At 40.9% G+C, this 20,013-nt stretch overlaps 2 protein-coding genes across 2 annotated transcripts in view; one reads left to right on the top strand and one right to left on the bottom strand.

The window, feature by feature from the left end:
• Positions 1 to 19,160, bottom strand: part of CHP1 (calcineurin like EF-hand protein 1) — a 45,717-nt gene extending 26,557 nt beyond the window's left edge. The window contains exons 1-2 of the mRNA XM_045771046.2: positions 18,856 to 19,160; positions 9,788 to 9,860 (exon numbers count right to left, since the gene is read on the bottom strand). Coding sequence (XP_045627002.1) covers positions 9,788 to 9,860; positions 18,856 to 18,922 — 140 coding nt within the window. The 5' untranslated portion in view covers positions 18,923 to 19,160. The remainder of the gene's footprint in view (positions 1 to 9,787; positions 9,861 to 18,855) is intronic.
• A 440-nt stretch (positions 19,161 to 19,600) lies between these two features.
• The window catches only part of EXD1 (exonuclease 3'-5' domain containing 1), a 30,270-nt gene continuing 29,857 nt past the window's right edge, over positions 19,601 to 20,013 (top strand). The window contains exon 1 of the mRNA XM_045771025.2: positions 19,601 to 19,849. The gene's annotated coding sequence lies outside the window, so the exon portion shown is untranslated. The remainder of the gene's footprint in view (positions 19,850 to 20,013) is intronic.

Raw genomic sequence — 20,013 nt, 5'->3', positions numbered from 1 at the left:
GAATTTCATGACTTTGTCACACTGAAGTATGTAGCAAAATATTAACAATTGGTAAATCTGGATATCAAGTATGTGGAAGTTCTTTGTATTATTCTTGGAACTTTTCTATAAGTTTGAAATTAATTCCAGATAAAAAGTAAAGGAAAAAAAGAGAGAAAAAGAAAAATAGAACTCAAATAAACCTGATTCCTGCCTTCAAGACGTTTACTAGCAGAAGAGATAAAACTTATTCCCCTACCTGCTCTGTACTAAGTGCTAATGAAATATCCCTATTTTATCCAGAACCCTTCTCTGTTTCTCTTAGAATGGTTTAACATTTAGATAGTGCTGAATTAATTCAAGCTCAACTCCAGCACATCCGGTGGTGACACAGGTTGAAACTGACCTAGGGGACTACATGCAAAGCTCTGGAACAATAACTCTGAATTCTCATCTTCCTTGATCACTTAGGGTAATAATGTTTACATCAATGAATGAACCCGAAGAAGTCATTGCTTAAGATGAAAAAAGATAAAGGAAATTACAGAGGTCCTGATTATTTGGTTCCACAAACATGCACTAAGCTCTTATTACATAACTTGTTCTGTAATACGAAGTCCACATTATCACCCAAAATGGTTCCTCTTCTTTGACAGAGGTTAAGAAACAATAACCACTTCCTTTTAAATGAAGATTAAGGCTCATTTGAATTGCATAGCCACATACCTCAGCTTAATGTATAACAAGCTGGAGTAATTTTAGCTGAGAAAAGGCACAGTTTAAATACCAGGTCTAATATTAGGTGGTGAGTACACAACCTAGCCTGAACTTCAGTCTCAAAAGGGATCCAGTCTTGGAATTCCAATGTTAGTAAGACCTAAACCTGTCCTTTGACACTTTTTTTTTATTCTACTCTTGGAATTTAGATTGTATATACAATGCAGTTCTAGAAGACCAAGAGGAATACTGTTGATAGTATCAAAATTAAAATGAAAGAGTATAAAACAATAGTTGGTAAAATGCTAAACAATACACAGTTCGTTATTACTAGTTCTTCTACAGAAGAATGGAGATCATCTGGGCAATTTTTCTAAAATGTAGCTTCTTAAATTTGTCCACTAACATGAACCTAATAGAGAAAAATATATACTCTTAGCAGTCCACACACAAGTATTTGTTCAAAATTTGCGTGCGCTCATAAAAAAAGCATGCCAATATTATATTCTACCTTACAGTAGACCTAGGAAAATCTTTCTCAAAGATACCTTTTTCCCTCAAAGAAATTTTACGAAAAGATATAACTAGATGTAGGCAAGTCTGAGAATAGAATCGTATATAACAGCGTTCTTTGTGGCCAAGAAATTCCCAATGAAGGGGCGCCTGGGTGGCACAGCGGTTAAGCGTCTGCCTTCGGCTCAGGGCGTGATCCCGGCGCTATGGGATAGAGCCCCACATCGGGCTCCTCCGCTGTGAGCCTGCTTCTTCCTCTCCCACTCCCCCTGCTTGTGTTCCCTCTCTCGCTGGCTGTCTCTATCTCTGTCGAATAAATAAATAAAATCTTAAAAAAAAAAAAGAAAAAAAGAAATTCCCAATGAAGAGTGGTTTTCCAGACCTTCATAGGCATAGGGACGTTTGAGAGACCAGAGTAACCAGAAGTGCCAGCCCTCTACACTGATCTTCACGATACAGGCCTTCTCTTACCTGGAGAATCAGCCTCAGTTAACTGTTTATATTTCGGGACCCAGGGTCGATGGTGAGATGACTTATACATAACGAGGACATTAAAATCTGTTAAAAGGACGTACTTGTGGGAAAATATCCAATGAAGAAAAGTGTTCTATATTTAAGTGATATAATAGAAATAAATAACTTATTATTTAGATTTAACATTGAAATAATTTCCATTTGAAGCATTTAATCGATATTTTAGTTTACATTTTTTAGTAATCTCTACACCCAACGTGGGGCTCAAACTCACGACCCCAAGATCAAAAGTCACAAGCTCTTCCAACTCAGCCAGCCAGGCACCCCCACTTAATTAATATTTTGAATTAAACTGATAATATAATTTTGTTGTCTTGATAACAGAACCATGTAAAGTGTCAACAGGTGCCAAATCGAGTCTTTGCTAGTTGTTTTAGCATTGCAGGGCCAGACTGGCTAGGCTGCAAGGCTGCATGTGACTTTTGGTTGAATACAGTGGGCACATACACATGTACCTACTCTCAGTCTCTAAAACCACCTGAAATGTCAAGCAGAAACATACACATGGGAATATATCCCTGACATAAACAACCAGGGTGGGAGGAATGTGCTTGTAAACAAGGGATTGTGACAAATTCTGGAAGTCAGAAAATAAATGCAAACGTAGTAACAAGTAAGTCAAAGTAGAGGAGGGCCCATGAAGAGGCTGCAGCACAGCTGAGAGCCATTCTGTCCTACAGAATCTCAGCAAAGCATCACACTCAGAGGTGCCAGGTAAGGGAAGCAGCATTTAGGGCAATTAATTAAAGGAATTTTTAAAGAATAGGCCAGCTGCCCACTGCTGCTTAGTGCCCATCCTAAGACTATAAAACCATCTGTCCCCAGGAGAAAAATGGAGAAGGGTTATGGAAAGAAACAGAAGGTCCTACCTGGGCAGGGCTGCAACCAAATATGGGAAGTTGGCCTCGGCGGAACACAGTCCTTTTATTTGGGGGAAGGGGGCCACTAGTCTGTTCCCTTGCTCCTTGACCCTAAAGTGAGGTCTACCAACTTATTGGCCCTGCTCAGAGAATAGAGGGCCTGAAGTGAGCCCTTCCATCCAGGGAAGACCTGTGGAGAAACCAACCACAAACAAATCCATGCCAGTTTTCTACAGTAATCCATGCAGGTGTTTTCATAAATATGAATGGACAACCAAAGCTCACCAGATATTTTTGGAAAATTAATAGCATAAAAGAACAGGATCAAGATGAATAGAGATAATGATAATTCAGGGAACACATAAAGTTCTGAAAGACTCTAGTAAATAGCCCAATAAACATTCGATACATTTTTACATCTGTAAAGCAAAAATAAGCTACTATGACAGAACAGAGGTGAGAAAACAAGAAAGGTTCTTAGAAGTTAAAAATAAGACTGTGGACTAATAAGAAAATTCATCAAAAGAACTGAAAAATATATTCAAGGATTTCTTTCAGAAAGCAAAGGAAAAAGTCAGTCAGGAATTATGAGTGAAAAGCTGAGTCTTGATGGTCCAATAACCAGCCAACAGATATCCCATAAAGATTTAAAAAAAAAAAAAAGGAGGAAGAAGGAAGGAGGAAATAATAAAAGAAATAACAGAAGAAAAACTTTTCAGCTAAGGGACATATTTTTAGATTGAAAATGTTCATCTAATACTGAGCAATGAATAATGACCCAAAAAACCCCACAAAAAGGTACATCTTTGTGAAGTCTCAGAACGTCAAAAGATTATTTGAAGGTTTCAGAGAGGAAAAAAAGGGAAAAAAAAGATTTTCTACTACAAGAGTGAGAATTAGACTGGCATCATGGTTCTTATGTGTGAAACTTCGTTCTGGAATGACTAATAGCAGTGTGTACAAAGCAAATGCTTGTCTGGGACATTGAAATCATCTGTCCTCTGGATAAAGTCAAAAAATAAAGTGAACTTCAAAAGCACTCAGTGTTAAAGCAGATAAATGGCTACCATTCAGGACACAAGCTCGTGCAATTTACAGGTAATTTTTTTAAAGTGATATGTAACAATACAGCCGCTAGTATTTCTCAGTAATAACGTACTTGCAGAGTTTAGTTGGCTTGCACTATCCCCTGTAGTCAACTTAACCTGCATGATTTAATATCCAGAAATATTTTTCATCATTACTTGGAAAAAGTATTATCTGACAAAGAGTCAATATTAAAATTGCACAATACAGAAGAGATTTTTCAAGTAAACTTTTACTCAAGTATAATACACGCATAGAAAAGAGCACAAATCACAAGTATTTGGCATGATGAATTTTAACCGAGTTAAGAGTATAACCAGCCCCCAAATCAAGAAACAGATTATGATCTGTACCCAGTCACCGCCTCACGGTCCTTTTGTCTCTACCTGATCCCCTCCGCAAAGGGTAATCATTATGTTGACTTTTAACACCATACATTAGATCAGTACAGAAGATATTTTTCTTTAAAGATTTATTTATTTATATAAGAAAGCAAGAGAGAGAGAGAGAGAGAATGCACGAGCCAGCATGAGCAGGGCAGAGGGAACAGAGGGAGAGGCAGACACCCCAATGAGCAGGGCTCCCTCCCTATGTGGGGGCTTGATTCTAAGGAACCTGGGATCGCGACCCGACCGGAGCCAAATGCAGACACTTAACCGACTAAGACACCCAGGTTTCCCAGTACAGATGATATTTAAACAAAAGAAATCATGTTTGTATTCAGATGCTGACCAGATTCTCATCTTGACCTGACCTGCAAAGGGCCACTGTAAGACCTTCACAAGACAGATGCCATTTCAGGAAATCAATTTCAACAGCACTGGTAGAAACATTTTACCCAAAATAACAGCATCTGAAGAAAATAAGATTTATGAGGTTAGAGTATATTCTTATATTCTATGAAATACCAATCAGAAAGATGATCCACGCAAAAAGGAGGTCTATAGGAAAACTGCAAATCATTTGACAAATACTGTTTACAATATTCCCTTCTTGAAGAGGCCCAATTCACTTGAGCATTTTAAAGATGCCAGGAAATTCCATAAAAAAGAAGCCTGTTAAACCTTGCTCATGAAGCTTTGCACTAAGTTCAGTTGATAATTTTTTTTTCTTCTTTTTATTCAACACCTATTGGTCGACCAACAAACTAGTGTTCTGTTAAACATATTTTGGGGTGCAATGCTCATCGCAGCATTGTCCACAACAGCTAAATCATGGAAGGAGCCGAGATGCCTTTCAATAGATGACTGGATTAAGAAGATGTGGTCCATATATACAATGGAATATTATTCAGCCATCAAAAAGAGCGATTTCTCAACATTTGCTGCAACATGGATGGGACTGGAGGAGATAATGCTAAGCCAAATAAGTCAAGCAGAGAAAGACAATTATCATATGGTTTCACTCATTTATGGAACATAAGAAGTAGGAAGATCGGTAGGAGAAGAAAGGGAAGAAGAAAGGGGGGGTAAACAGAAGGGGGAATGAACCATGAGAGACTATGGACTCCGGGAAACAAACTGAGGGCTTCAGAGGGGAGGGGGGTGGGGGAATGGGATAGGCTGGTGATGGGTAGTAAGGAGGGCACGTATTGCATGGTGCACTGGGTGTTAGACACAAGAATGAATCATGGAACTTTACATCAAAAACTAGGGATGTACTGTATGGTGACTAACATAATAAAAAATTATTATAAAAAAGTAACTAAAAAAAACACAACAACATACTTTGGGGTGAACTCTGAAAGCACTCCGGAGAGGCTCCATTTCTAATGAAAGCTTTCCATAGTTTCTGCTTTATGTTCCCCCAGGGACTGACCCTGCAAAGGCATACAAATGCTATGGGTGGTACACGGTATAGCCTCTTGCTCTGTAGATCTGGTTTCAGGCCTAGGCCCAGAGCACCACGGAGGAGGGAAGTGAAGAAAATGTAAAAAGGAAATGATCTCTGCTAAAAGCCTTCTTAAGAAAGTGGGCAGGCAACAAAACATTGGTCACTTGCATTTGGCTAAACACCCTGATGGGTTCTGGAAAGGTCAAGACAGGACTTGGGCTGGGTTGGGCAGTAAAGGCTAGAAAGAGCTACATCATACTACACTACAGAAGATTTTAGAGTCCAGTAGGTATTCTCTAAGGCTGGAGGGAGCAGAAAAGAAGATGTGGCTGAGGAGGAGGGTAAGACAATCTACGAGATGGCCAGAGGCAGAGATGGCTGTTGTCCGGAAGCACAGGCAGAGATGGCTGTTGTCCGGAAGCACAGCCAGAGTGACACCCCTGATAGTGGGTGGTCCAACAAAATGATTGACATGTAATATGCTTGTTGTTTACTATGTAATACAATGGGGTAATTTCTTCTTGTATTCAAGGTAGCCTGGGGCTTCTCCCATATTTGAATCCACACCACATGGAGGTCAAAGCACAAATTTAGGACCTAGTGCTTTGTAAAGCTGAGTACAAAAAAATCAGTTAGATACAGGTAGCTGTGAAAAAAAAATTATCACTTTCTACCACCTCTTCCCCAAGAATATGTAGAAACAAGCACTGAGAACAGTGCCTAGCACATCACAGATAACCAAATAATACCTATCAAATGAGTGATTAGCCCACTGGCTTTCCATAGAGCATGAAACAGTGTTTTAAGAATTGAGCAAATCTTAGATTTTAATGAACGGGTAAATACTAGCTGACATCTGCAAAGTTTTCATCCCTTCTGAGAGACAGCTCCTTTTATAAGAGTCTTTCCACTGTTTTTCAGCAAATAATCAAAGTGATTTAAACACACACACATTTACGTATCACTCAGTTTCCACAAAGAAAAGGACTCAAAATGAATGTGAATTTTATATCTTTTTTTTATAAGATTTTATTTATTTATTTGACAGAGAGAGAGAGACAGCCAGCGAGAGAGGGAACACAAGCAGGGGGAATGGAGGGGAAGAAGCAGGCTGCCAGCGGAGGAGCCTGATGTGGGGCTCGATCCCAGAACGCTGGGATCACACCCTGAGCCGAAGGCAGACGCTTAACGACTGAGCCACCCAGGCGCCCCAAATGTGAATTTTATATCTTTACTCAGTGGTTAAATCTGAATTTATGAGGAAGATGTAACCCCGAATTCAAGTAAATAATTAAAGTATTAGAGCTGAAAGAAAAAAAAAAAGATTTCTGGGGTACCTGGCTCACAGTCCATATAGCAAGCAACTCTTCATCTCGGAGTTGTGAGTTCGAGCCCCACATTGGGTATAGAGATAATTTAAAAATAAAATCTTAAAAAAAAAAAAAGATTTCTAGTCTGATTTATTTCTTTTTCTTTTTTTTTTAGCTTTTATTTATTTATTTGTGAAAGAGAGAAAGTGCGCAAGTGGAGGGAAAAGCAGAGGGAAGGGACAAGCAGACTCCACGCTGAGCCCAGAGCCAGATCCCATGACCCCAGAGATCATGATCTGAGCCGAAATTAAGAGTCAGACGCTCAACCGAATGAGCCACCTAGGCACCCCTGATTTATTTTTTCAAGTGCAAATCCACATAGTCTCTTTAACAAATGGTACTGGGACAGGTAGATATCCACATGCAAAAAAAAAATATATAAAAGTTTGACTTCAATAACCTCACATCATATATATATAGTACATATGTACACACACAAAATTACTCAAAATGAATCAAAGACTTAAACAGAAGAGCTAAAACTATACAACTCTTAGAAGAAAATATAGGGGTAAATCTTCATGACTTGGATTTGGCAATGGTTTCTTAGATAATGACACCAAAAGCACACAGACCAAAAAAGAAATTAGATAAATTAGACTTCATCAAAATTTAAAACTTTGGTGCTTCAAAGAATACTACAAAGAGAATGAAAAGACAATTCACAGAATAGGAGAAAATATTTGCAAATCATGTCTTTCATAGGATCTAAAAGCTAGAATATAGGAAGAACTCCTACAACTCAACAACAAAAAGACAACCCAATTAAAAAATAGGCAAAGGACTCGAATAGGCATTTCTCTAGAGAAGATATACAAATGGTCAAGCATGAAAAGATGTTCAATATCAATAGCCATCAGGGACTGCAAATCAATACCACAGTGATATACCATTCACACCTACCAGGACAGCTAGCATCAAAAGACAGATAGTAAGTGTTGGTGACGATGTGAAGAAATCTGAACCCTCAATACACTGCAGGTGGGAATGTAAAACAGTGCAGCCGCTGTGGAAAACAATCTGGTGTTCTTCAGTAAATTACGCATAAAACTACCAAATGACCCACAATACTACTCTTTTTTTTTTTTTTAAAGATTTATTTATTTATTTATTTGACAGCCAGCCAGCAAGAGAGGGAACACAAGCAGGGGGAATGGGAGAGGAAGAAGCAGGCTCCCAGTGGAGGAGCCCCATGTGGGGCTCGATCCCAGAACGCTGGGATCACGCCCTGAGCCGAAGGCAGACGCTTAATGACTGAGCCACCCAGGCGCCTCCCACAATACTACTCCTAAGCGTAAGTCCAATGAGAATTAAAACATATGTCCACACAAAAATGTTCACAGAAATACTATCCATGATAGCCAAAAGGTGTAAAAAACCCAAATGCCCATCAACTTATCAGCGGATAAACAAAATGTGGTATATGCACACTATGGAATATTATTCAACCATAAAAAAGGAATGAAGTACTGATACTTGCTATATTGTTGAAGAACCTTGAAAACCCATGTTAAATGAAAGAAGCCAGTCACAGAAGGCCACCTACTATATGATTCCATTTATATGAAATGTCCAGGGAGAGAAAAAAGTAGATTAGTCTTTGCCCTTGACCCTGAAATAGGAAGTGACTGCTTATTGGGTACATGGTTTCCATCTGGGGTGATGAAAATGTTCTGTGACTAGATAGTAGTAATGGTTATAAAACATGTGAATGCACTTAATGCCAATGAATTGTATACTTTAAAACCGTAAATTTTATATTATTTGCCTCAATGTAAAAAAGAAGAAAAAGCACCCAGTGTGGTCTTTGCACATGGTAGGTATTCCATAGTTGTTGACAGTAATGACTAAATACAGCATGGTTTGAGTCCATCGCAGCTTCCAGTGACAGCAGATTTTGCCCTGAACAAACATGGCCCTATGGATTTACCAGCATTCTCTAGCTATTCTGCTTGAGGATTATGTACAAAGGCTTAGCAACTATATTCCCCCTTTAGACCACATCCCACAACTGTGCTAGAAGTCTTCCAAAGAATTCCCAAACTACTTCTTGCTTCCTGCCAGCCACCAGAAAAGCTCAGCTTCATTCTATATTAGTTAAAGCTGAGCTTGCTACTGAGTTAGGGTGGGAGGTGATGGTAAGGTGATATTTCACTGGACTATGATAAGACAATTACAAATATGAAGCGGTATAACATCACATTACTCTAAGTCAATTATTAACTCTAGACCAGAGCTTCTCAACTTCGGCATGTTTGATATTTAGGGAAGAATAATTCTTTGTTGTGGGGTGCCTGTCCTGTCTATCACAGGATATTTAGCCGCATTCCTGGCCTCTACACACCAGACATCAACGTCACACCCCAGACAGGACAATCAAACACATCTCCAGATATTCTGTTGCCTAGGAGCAAAAGAGCCCTCAGTTGAGAACCACTGCTCCAGACTAAAACACTGAACATCTTATCCAACATTAATACATACAAAGTGGTGTGTGGACCTTAGGGTTAGGGGGCTGGACTGGGAAATGAGAGGAGAAGGCAAAACAATCTAGACCACCTTGGAATGCTAATGGTCGACTTTCTGAAAGCTAACACGTTTGGGAAAGGGCCATGGGAAAACTCAAGCAGAGAGCGCTGAATTCTCAAAAGGAAGTTCGTAGGACCAAAACAATGGCCACCCAAGCTAAGGGGAGTTAAGAGTAAGGCAGAAAGTACCAAGTGATAAATGTAATGCCATTCTTCTGCTTATTTAACTCCCTTGTGAATCCATGATGCTCAAAGACAGTGAAGAACTGGTCCCTGCTCTCCGCTCTCTAGATGCCTATCACTCTGCCCTGGGGATAAAGGCACCTGGTTCAGATATTGCCCGAAAATAAAGATGGGAACTGCCTACCTGAGAGTCCCGTTCTCTCCTTTGTCCAGGCTGGTGAAGCGGCTGTAGAGGCGAGTGATCTGACTGTGGGAAACTAAAGAACACAAAATTAGTCCCATTTGGAGAAGTCACCCTCCACTCAGACAACTAGAGTGTGGCCTTGCAGAAGTCAACTGCCTTTCTGGTCCCAGCCCACCATACACTTCAAAGAGAGTAAAATGGGGAGCTGTCTCAATTCTAACTGATTTCTAGAGTGTCAAAACAGAAATTTTAAAAGCTAAAGAAAGAAAGGAGTTAGAAAATAAATAGAGAGCAATCAAAATTGACTCTCAGGAATAAAATCTAGGCTTCATTAGGACTATATATTAAATGTCAAGTGGTTAAGATTTAACAAAACAAAACCAAATTTAGTTTCAAAGGAAACTGTGAAATTTTTACCTTTTTTCACATTTTCACCTGACTTAGAGGCTATTAAATGTACACTTTAATTAAAAACACACACCTATTAATCATTTTGATGTTTCAGGCTGGCAATGCCAGGCTGGTTAACTTATACTTAATTAAAGATTGGGGCAGATTCCTCTTCTTCTTCTTCTTTTTTTTTTTTTTTTTAAGATTTTATTTTTAAGGGGCGCCTGGGTGGCTCAGTCGTTAAGTGGCTCAGTCGTTAAGAGTCTGCCTTCGGCTCAGGGTGTGATCCCAGAGTCCTGGGATCGAGCCCCACATCAGTCTCCTCCCCTAGGAGCCTGCTTCTTCCTCTCCCACTCCCCCTGCCTGTGTTCCCTCTCTCACTGGCTGTCTCTCTCTCTGTCAAATAAATAAATAAAATCTTAAAAAAAAAAAGATTTTATTTTTAAGTAATCTCTATACCCATTGTGGGTCTCGAACTTACAACCCTGAGAACAAGCGTCGCAAGCTCCACCAACTGAGCCAGCCAAGTGCCCTGGGACAGATTCTATTTTTAAAATCTGGTTTGCTCCTGCACCAGGCTTTAGTGGCTTTCTTTTCCCCCACGACTGACATTTAGGTAAAAGATCACAGGGTCAGGTCAGCCTCTTTCCTGTGATTCCATGAGCTCCACTGAGTTCCCAGTAAAGCAGTGGGCTCCCAGAAAGCAAATTAAGCTATCTGTACAAAGATCAGGTTATCAAGAGATGATATCTACAAGGAAGCTATTTTCCTCTTCATTTTTTAACTCAAGCACAAGCTGGCAATTAAAATGAGGTAATAACCACAGGTACACAGTTAGAGTTTGAAAATGCAAAAAGGAATTTCTGGGAAACAGTTTAGCTTCCTGGCTGATGGGAAGTAGGAGGGTAGAAAAAGGAGAGTTATCAAAGGGGAAAAGACAGGAGCCAAAAAGGGTGTGGTAAGTGTGGACTTTGTCCTAGGCTGTACCTTCAGGGGCTTAAAAGGGGTGGCTGAAGGCGTTCTGATAGTAGCCCTCCTCCCCCAAGCTCAACAAAATCTACTTGCAGTCTTAGGAACAATGGGACAAAGTAAACCGGGGCACAGCGGGAGAAGCAGGAAGTGAATGGCCTAGAGCTAGGATGAGAGGACACACTAGGGGCAGCAGTGAATTCTTCGGCATCAGATTTCACCCCAAGCTGCGCTGTTGGGTACTAGCTCTCCAAAGAGAGCAGAGAAGAATCAATCTCAGCCAGCGCAGAGCCAGCAGGTGCCAGGCAGTGAGAGGCAGCTGTGGACCCACTGCCAGCCAGCGCTCTCTGGCGAGGGTCAGGTAACAGACTGATCCCATTCATGGCACCACCGCCTACCTAGTGAGGGGTGAACAAAAAGGGCTGCGGAGAGCACTAGAGGAAAGCACTTTGGCAGAGTGTCTGGTACAGGGTAAGCACTCCAGGTTAGCCATTATCATCATCGTCCTCACATTGTGAGCCTGAAGGTACATTTCACTGCTGTGCTAATTAATCTCCACCTTTCTCCTGACTCTGGCAGCTGCGTCAGTTTTCTTCAGGAACCTGACCTGTTTACCCTGGCTCTGGCCTCTGGCCTCAAAGGATGCTCTAGAAGTACAGTTCCCTTTAGTTTAACAAAAATAAGTCAGTTAAAGAATGACTAACTTTCCCGAAAGATTTTTTGAAAGAACAAAACTTGTTCACAATCTCGACACCACTGTTCTCGTTTATGTACCATCTAGTATCAGCCACTTGTACACTTTCCATAGTTAGAACAGCTTCTCATTTATTCATTTATAATTTTTCTGTGTTGTTTTGGAGTTCTTAATAATTGCAGAATATTTAATCCACTGGGTCAGTTTTTAGCACTTAGACTATTATATATTTCAGATTACTTTCTTTTTAACAAGGAAAACATTGAATTATATTTCTTTTTATACTAGTTTTTTTTTTTTTTAAGATTTTATTTTTTAAGTAATCTCTACACCCAACATGGGTCTCAATTCACAATCCGGCAAGAGTTGCATGCTCTACAGACTGAGCCAGCCAGGAGCCCCTTTTTTTAATTTGAGAAAATAATCCACACACATTGCAAAAATGCAGATAGTACAAAGTGTACACAATGAAAAGTCTCCCTAACAATCAAGTTTCCAGTTTCCCTTGCTAGAAGCAAACACTATTACCAGTTTTTGTGAATCCTTCTAGACATTCCATATATGTATATGTAAGTATATATAGCTATTGATACAATTTTAAAAATGGCAGGAATGTTGTCATCTAGTCCAACCCCTTCAATTAACAAGTGAGCCATCAGACATCTTTCTAATCTAGATCATCTCAAAGAACCTCTTAAAGTACGATTCTAAAAATTCCCTTACTAAGTACTGATATGGTATTACATCCCATATTTCAGAAAAAAGATAGGCTTATGGCTGGCTTCCTTAAAAATATGGAACGCTTGGGGCACCTGGGTGGCTCCATTGGTTAAGTGTCTCTTGGTTTAAGCTCAGATCATGACCTCATGGGTTGTGGGATAGAGCCCAAAATCAGACTCCAAGCTGGGGGGGGCTAGACATCTGCTTGAAGATTCTCTTCCTCTGCCTCCTCCCCCCTTGCGTGCACATACTCTCTGTCTCTCAAACAAACAAACAAACAAATAAATAAATCTTTTTTAAAAAATGTGGGACACTTCACAAATTTTTGTGAACCATAAACCTGCTATCTTCCAGAAGGAACGGGGCTATATGGAAATCACTGGAGAAATGTACAACCAAATGTCAACTTTTAATACAACTCGATATGGTAAAATCTCAATCTATGTTCTAAACTTCAGAAATAATGTTTTGGTTTTTTTTTTTTTTTAAGTTTTTACTTATTTATTTGTCAGAGAGTGACAGAGCTCACAAGAGCATAAATAAGGGGAACAGCAGGCAGAGGGAGAAGCAGACTCCCCACAGAGCAAGGAGCGTGATGTGGGACTCCATCCCAGGACCCTGGGATCATGACCTGAGCCGAAGGCAGATGCTTAACGACTGAGCCACCCAGGCATCCCCAGAACTGTTTATTAACAAGAAAGAGAAGGAGAAAGAGGAGGAGGAGGAAAGCAAGCTTTAATTTGGGTGTTTAAATCCACCATGACAGAGAATATAAAGCAGTCTCCAAGGTATAGAGCTCAGAGCAACTTCATGGAGCAGAAAGATATTGGAACTGCCACAAATGAAGGCAGGACAAGTTTCCAGTAAACTCTTCTCACCAGGAGGCACTAGGCTAACAGAACAGGTGCCCCAAACCTGCACCAATTCTTGGTAACCCAAAGGAAGTCTCTGGAGTTGACCTCTCAGAAAAGGCTGTGCACATAGTCATGTCTTGAATGAAACTATATTCTTCTCCACTAATGTGTAAATAATTATTTTATTCTGTTGAAAGATTACTTGAAAGACCCTGCCAATCTGACTTACAGAACTCTCTATCATCACTGCCTCATGCTCAGAGGACAAAGGCATTTCAGAGAAGTACCAAGCACGAGGCAAGAATGACAGAGGGAAGAATACAATGGAAAGGGAGTAAGAAAAAAGTTATTTTTCCCTCACCTTTATCCTAAATCTTAATACAGAAGAACAGACTGATAACCTAGGTAAAGCATACTAATACAACCAAAGGGAACTCCAGATAAAAGATTGAGAAGTTGAAGCCTGAATCTCAACCATTCCACACCCGAACACTTCCTATTTCCCGACAGAGGACTTCAAGGGCTAGCCTACTCTCTAAGAGAACCTATAGATTAAAAGAGACTTAAAAGACATTAAAACAACAACAACAAACCACGTTCTTATAATTGGGGAAAGCTGAATATGGACTAAATGGTAGATAGTATTTTAAAATTACTGTCAATTTTCTTAGGTGTTATTATAGTACTGAGGGTATGTAGGAAAAAAAATCCCTATTCTCAGAAGATACATGCAGAAATATTTAAAGGTGAAGAGTTCCGTTATCTGCCTTTTAAATGGTTCACCAAAAAATAAATATATATATATACACATATAAATAAAGCAAATACACAGCTAAAGCTATATATATTTATATGTAGATAAAGCAAAATGTTAACTGTTGAACTTAAGTGGAAGGTATATGGATGATCATTACACTACTTTAACTTTTCTGTATATTTCAAAATTTTCATATAAATTGGGGGGAAAAGTACATAGCTTTACAAATCACTTAACCTCAGACCAGCTAAACGTGTTAGTTATATGTGCATTTCCATTTCAATAGGAGCCGGAAGATAGCACCTTCAGGCAACATGGCTTGGCAGGTAAGGGCCCTGAAGGAGTTCTTGCATTTTGAAATAGCAGGAGCCTGAAATTGAACTTCGTGTACACTCTAATCCAGGAAATTATTCTCAAGCAATTGCCTTTGCCAGACTTGTGCTCTTTGTTGAAACTACAGAAAAACCCACACTAGTTCTATCACCACTATACCTTCTCAAACAAAACCTCACCAGCCTGTAAAACTTACTTCCTAAACCTGTTCAACACCATCCCCATATCACACAACACACACCAGAACTAGAAACTAAAATTAAATGAATGTAAAAAATAATAATTAAATTAAATGAATGGGCATTCATTACTACTTCATTGGTTTGAACTGCTTCTCACAGATTAAGTGGCTACTTTTAAAAAATGGTTTTAAGTAATTCACAGCCAGTTTATTGCTACAGTTAAGTCAACTAAGAGTGGAGATTACAGAAACTCCCAAGACCGTTGTGATTTTCCCCCCAATGACAACTTTTATTCAGCTGGGCTTTAATATATGAAAATGCTAATGTATGAAAGAAGGTAATAAAACAAAGACAATATAGCAAATGTTTTATGCCAACACAAAATGTTTTAAGGGGTGGCTCAGGTGGTTAAGCGTCGGACTCTTGATTTCGGCTCAGGTCATGATTTCAGGGTTTGTGAGATCAAGCCCTGCATTGGGTTCCGAGCTAGGCAAGGAGCCTGCTTAAGATTCTCTCTCTCCCTCTCCCTGTGCGGGGGAACCCCCACCCCCCTTACCCCCAGCCAATCTCTTGCAAAAAAAAGAAAGAGAGAAAGAAAGGGAGAAAGAAAGGGAGAAAGAAAGAAAGAAAGAAAGAAAGAAAGAAAGAAAGAAAGAAAGAAAGAAGAAAGAAAGAAAGAAAGAAAGAAAGGAAGGAAGGAAGGAAGGAAAATGTTTTAATTTTTTTAGAGTGGTTTTTTTTTATTTTTTTTTTAAAGATTTTTTATTTATTTATTTATTCGACAGAGATAGAGACAGCCAGCGAGAGAGGGAACGCAAGCAGGGGGAGTGGAAGAGGAAGAAGCAGGCTCATAGCAGAAGAGCCTGATATGGGGCTCGATCACACAACGCCGGGATCACGCCATGAGCCGAAGGCAGACCTTAACCGCTGTGCCACCCAGGCGCCCCTAGAGTGTTTTTTAAACTGTTAGAAACATTAAGGAGTCTATTCCTTTAAAGGTTTTACTTCTGTAGAGTTGGGAAAACGACTTGATTTCTATTCCGATGCTCCCTGAAAATAGGAAAACATAAAATGGGGGTGCCTGGGTGGCTCAGTCATTAAGCATCTGCCTTAGGCTTAGGGCGTGATCCCAGAGTCCTAGGATGGAGCCTGAGCCTGGCATCGGGCTCCTCCTCTGGGAGCCTGCTTCTTCCTTTTCCACTCCCCGTTGAGCTCCCTCTTTTGCTGGCTGTCTTTCTCTCTGTCAAATAAATAAATAAAATCTTTAAAAAAAAAAAAAAGAAAGCATAAAATGCTTTCACCTCTCCATTTATACAGCCCTAGACATAGTTTTATAACTAGCACACACAAATATTTTCCCAATAAGATGACTCTTATCTATGGTTCAAAATAGTAGCTGACACTTACCTGATACTTATATATCAGGCACTGTTGTAAGTAGTTTACATAATTTATCTCATTTAATCCTCATAAGAATCCTATGAAGTAGATACTATTATTATTCCCATTTACAGATGACAAAAGTGAGGCTTACAGGTAATTCTTACCTAGAATTAGTTTGCCAAACACTTGACAGATTACATTTGAAATACTGGCTAAACCAGTCATGCAAGAATTCTAATCAATTTAGACTTACGGAAAATATGTTTAAATATAATCATCAATTCCAATGCAAAGCTTTCATATTCAATATAAAGTCAGTTTTCCTCAATTATGCCACATTTTCTTACTGGCAAAGGAAGTAGTGAGATGTCATATTACTTGTTCTTAACTTGAAGTGTTTCTGATTGATAGGTCCTTAAACTCTTAATGGAACAAGAAGCAGATGAAAACTGGACAAATTCCACTTCTCCACCTCACCCTTGGGTATCTGTTTTTAGTCTTCTAAACCTTTTTTGTATCACGTTACAATTACTGCTTTAAAAATCAACTCCACTGAGGGACACTAACCGGATAAAGTGATAGCTCAACTCCCAGGGCACAGGAATGACTGTGTAGCAAGCTGAGGGAGAAAGCCTGGAAGCCACCCAAAATGCCCTAGGTTAATGTTTCTAAATCTAATTCATTCATGGCTGTATCAGAGCCCAATTCCTGTCCTCTCCCAGCCCAGCCCACAGACTCGGTCTTCCTTGAGACTGAAGGCGCAAGGTACACAATTTCAGCTACCTTATGTGGTAATGCTAATCCTAACTCCTATGGGCATCTTTCGTCACCATCTGCTTTGAGTACCTAGCATAGTACTAATCACAGACAATGCAAAAATTCAATAACTACTTGTTCTTTAGGCTTTCTGGCTTAACATCATTTGCACTGGTTGTGGTTGAGAATCTCCTTCAGGCTTGATTCACTTTTTGGCAACTAGGAAAACAGCTCTTCCAGAAGTATGCAGTGTTGTTCCTCCACAAGCCACAGTAAACTAACTCCAGTCCTTATAGAGTCCAAGGTCTGCCATTTTGTCAAAGGTAAATAAGCCCAAATGGGATTAGTGCTCCCTTCATCTTGAGGCAAAAATAGCTTTTTCCCATCCTCACTATGGCTTGCACTTTATTATGTGACTTTCTATTTTAAGTATGAATGCTTTAACTGGTGTCACCTTAGACCTAAAGTAGTTCTTACATTTACAAGTGTGGCCAGAGGTCATGACCACAAAATTTAATAAAATGCTTGCTGACTCCAAACTGCCTACATTTCTACTCTTAAGAGTCAGAATGAGTCATCAAATGACCATAAGGTCAAGTAGCCAAACAAGTATCATACATTATAACCAGCTAACTACTTTCTGTCTTCCATCCAAAATCAGTAGGTGGTATGCTCATCATCCTTAAAGGTATTTATGGAGAGGCTATTGGCCATGTGTTAGGGGATGCTAAAAGCAGTAAACCAATCTGACAAGGGTGGGGGCTAGATAACATCCCTTCCAAACTGAAGATTCTAGAAAGTTAAATTTTTTTCTCTCAGGCCACCACTGCCTGTGTAATTCTGTAGTTCCCCCAGCACCCTTTGACCTTACCTGCATATGGGCCACTGGGTTACTTACTGGTCACCTCACTATGAAAGACAGGTTATCCAGAGGGGAGGGGGCTGAGGGGAGGGGGTAACAGGGTGATGGGTATTAAGGGGGGGCACGTGTTGTGATATGCACTGGATGTTATATGTAACTAATGAATCACTGAACACTACGTCAAAAACTAATGATGTACAATACAGTGGCTAACTGAACACAATTAAAAAAAAAGACAGGTTATCATGAAGAGACAGAGCTCAGACAATTACATAACTTATGTAAAATACAAGAGTCATAATGGATTACTGAGAAAATAGTGTATGCATTATCAAGGGCTATACAAAATTGTGTGATGATGTTACACAGAGCTTCTGAATTCCCAAAGCCCTGTTGCCCCTATGTTCAGGCTAATGAGGAAGAGACTGGACTATAAAAAATCAGTTCCTAGTACAAATTTGCACTGAGACTTTGGAGCACATCCAATTTCCATAGCGACTGCATAAAGTACACTAGCATAGAAATCAATATATCTGAAATTAGGATGCAAGCTTTCTCAGTGTGAGTAAAAAAGCTGGTGGTCACAGCATCTGTGCTTTTTTCTCCACAGCCTCAGAATGAAAGAAGTCTCACAATCTCCGATCCCTCATTCTTTTTTAAAGGTCTCCTGTCACCAGGTCACGTCTTCCAAAGCATTACTATAGGATCTTGCTTTCTGGATTTATTTTCCCAGTTGAAGAAAGAATTTATTTGTCATTTCCCACAGTTGACAGTGATTTTAAGTGCTTCCCCAGAAACGTCATAGGAGCGGACTGTTTTCTACAGGATCCATCCAGAGCTCCTGAATTCGAGGTTGGTGAGAGGAAAGATAAAGGAGTTCGGAGGCTTTCATGAGCAGGGGGTAGAGAAAAGAGCGGTGCCTCTGCTCTAAGGGTGATCATGAATCCTGCCTTTGAGGGGAAGGACAGCCCCACAGGAGCCAGAGCCCCGCTCCAAGTAGCCGTAAGAACAGGTCCTCCAGCCCTCGGCCACGAAGCGCCAGCGCTGGAGGCTGCCCAGTACCGGCAACCTCCGGGCACCCCAACTCCGGACCTCAACGACAGCCGCCGTCGGTTCTGAGGCCAGCCAGAGGCGCCCGGCCGCTTTCCCACCCCCTACCCGAACTCACAGCCAGTCTCCTTCTTGATCTCCTCGAGCTCTTCGTCCCGCAGTAACGTGGAAGCCCGAGACCCCATCACCAAACCGGGAGCTCCTTCGGGAGCAGGGGCGTCTGAAGCGACAGCGGCGGCGGGAGGGAGGGTGGGAGGGAAGGGAAGGCCCAGGGTCAAGAAGCGAGAGGGCAGTGTTTCTACTGCGGACCCGGGAGGGAACCCAGGGGTAGCAAGAGGGGGAGGGCGGTCCCCGAGAATGAGCCAATGAGGAGCGAGGCTGCGCCCGGCGCAGGAGCCGACGTTCCAGCCCCAGCCCCCGAATGAATCAGCCCAGCGCAGGGCCGGGTATTCCTAAGGACGGACCACGCCCCCGGAAGCGTGATGCCACCGGCCTTAAAAAGGCGATGCCACTCTGGCTCTACCGACCGCAATTAAAAGGGAAACGCCATCAACCCACAGTTTTACAGCGAGCTAACCTGAGGCAGGGAGCATAGCCAACCCGTTTCTCACAGAACTCTGAAAGTGGAAACCCCACCCACAGGTGGCACGGATTGCAGAGAGAAACTATAAAAATAGACCAAACATCTCTTGGGGCAACTCTAGGGTGTGTCTCTTGGGAACTGCATGCTGGGAGTTCCACCTCCTCCTTTTTTCTGGAGGTCCTCCCACCTCCTGGCCACTGGGGGCGCTCGGGAGCAAGCCTCCGGGTCGAGCGCCGATTGGCTCCTCGGGAAACAGCCGGGACCTCTGGTTCCGCCAAGCTGGCGTCCGCTCTGCGGTGTGGGTTTTCAGTCCCGTGTACTTTTCTCCTGTTTTTTCGGCTCTGTCCTTTGATAACCGCCAGCGCTGGCTTGGAACACCCTGAAAGTTCTTCCTTACCAGCAGTACCTCCTTTTTTAGTTCAAGACTGAAGCTGAAGGAAGTCACCATTTGGCTGAAATTGGGACAGGATTTCCCAAACTTCCTTCGGGAAAAAAATAACCTAACGGTGGACAAGATTGAATTCCTAGCGTATGGCCCGCCGTTTATTTGGAGTTTATTGTTTTGTCTTAAAAATGAGGAGTTTTGCATTTTATTTTTATATTTTTCTTTGTTTTTCTTGAAAATGTTTAAGCCGCCCGTTAACTAATTTAGCCCTCTGCGTGAACCGGTTCTTTTTCTGTGGCTTTAATGCC

This window comes from Ursus americanus, chromosome 36 (assembly GCF_024610735.1).
Source record: "Ursus americanus isolate L20-20 chromosome 36, mUrsAme1.1.p, whole genome shotgun sequence".
In the NCBI taxonomy this organism is placed as follows: Eukaryota; Metazoa; Chordata; class Mammalia; order Carnivora; family Ursidae; genus Ursus; species Ursus americanus.
This window is presented reverse-complemented; position numbering and strand designations above follow the sequence as displayed.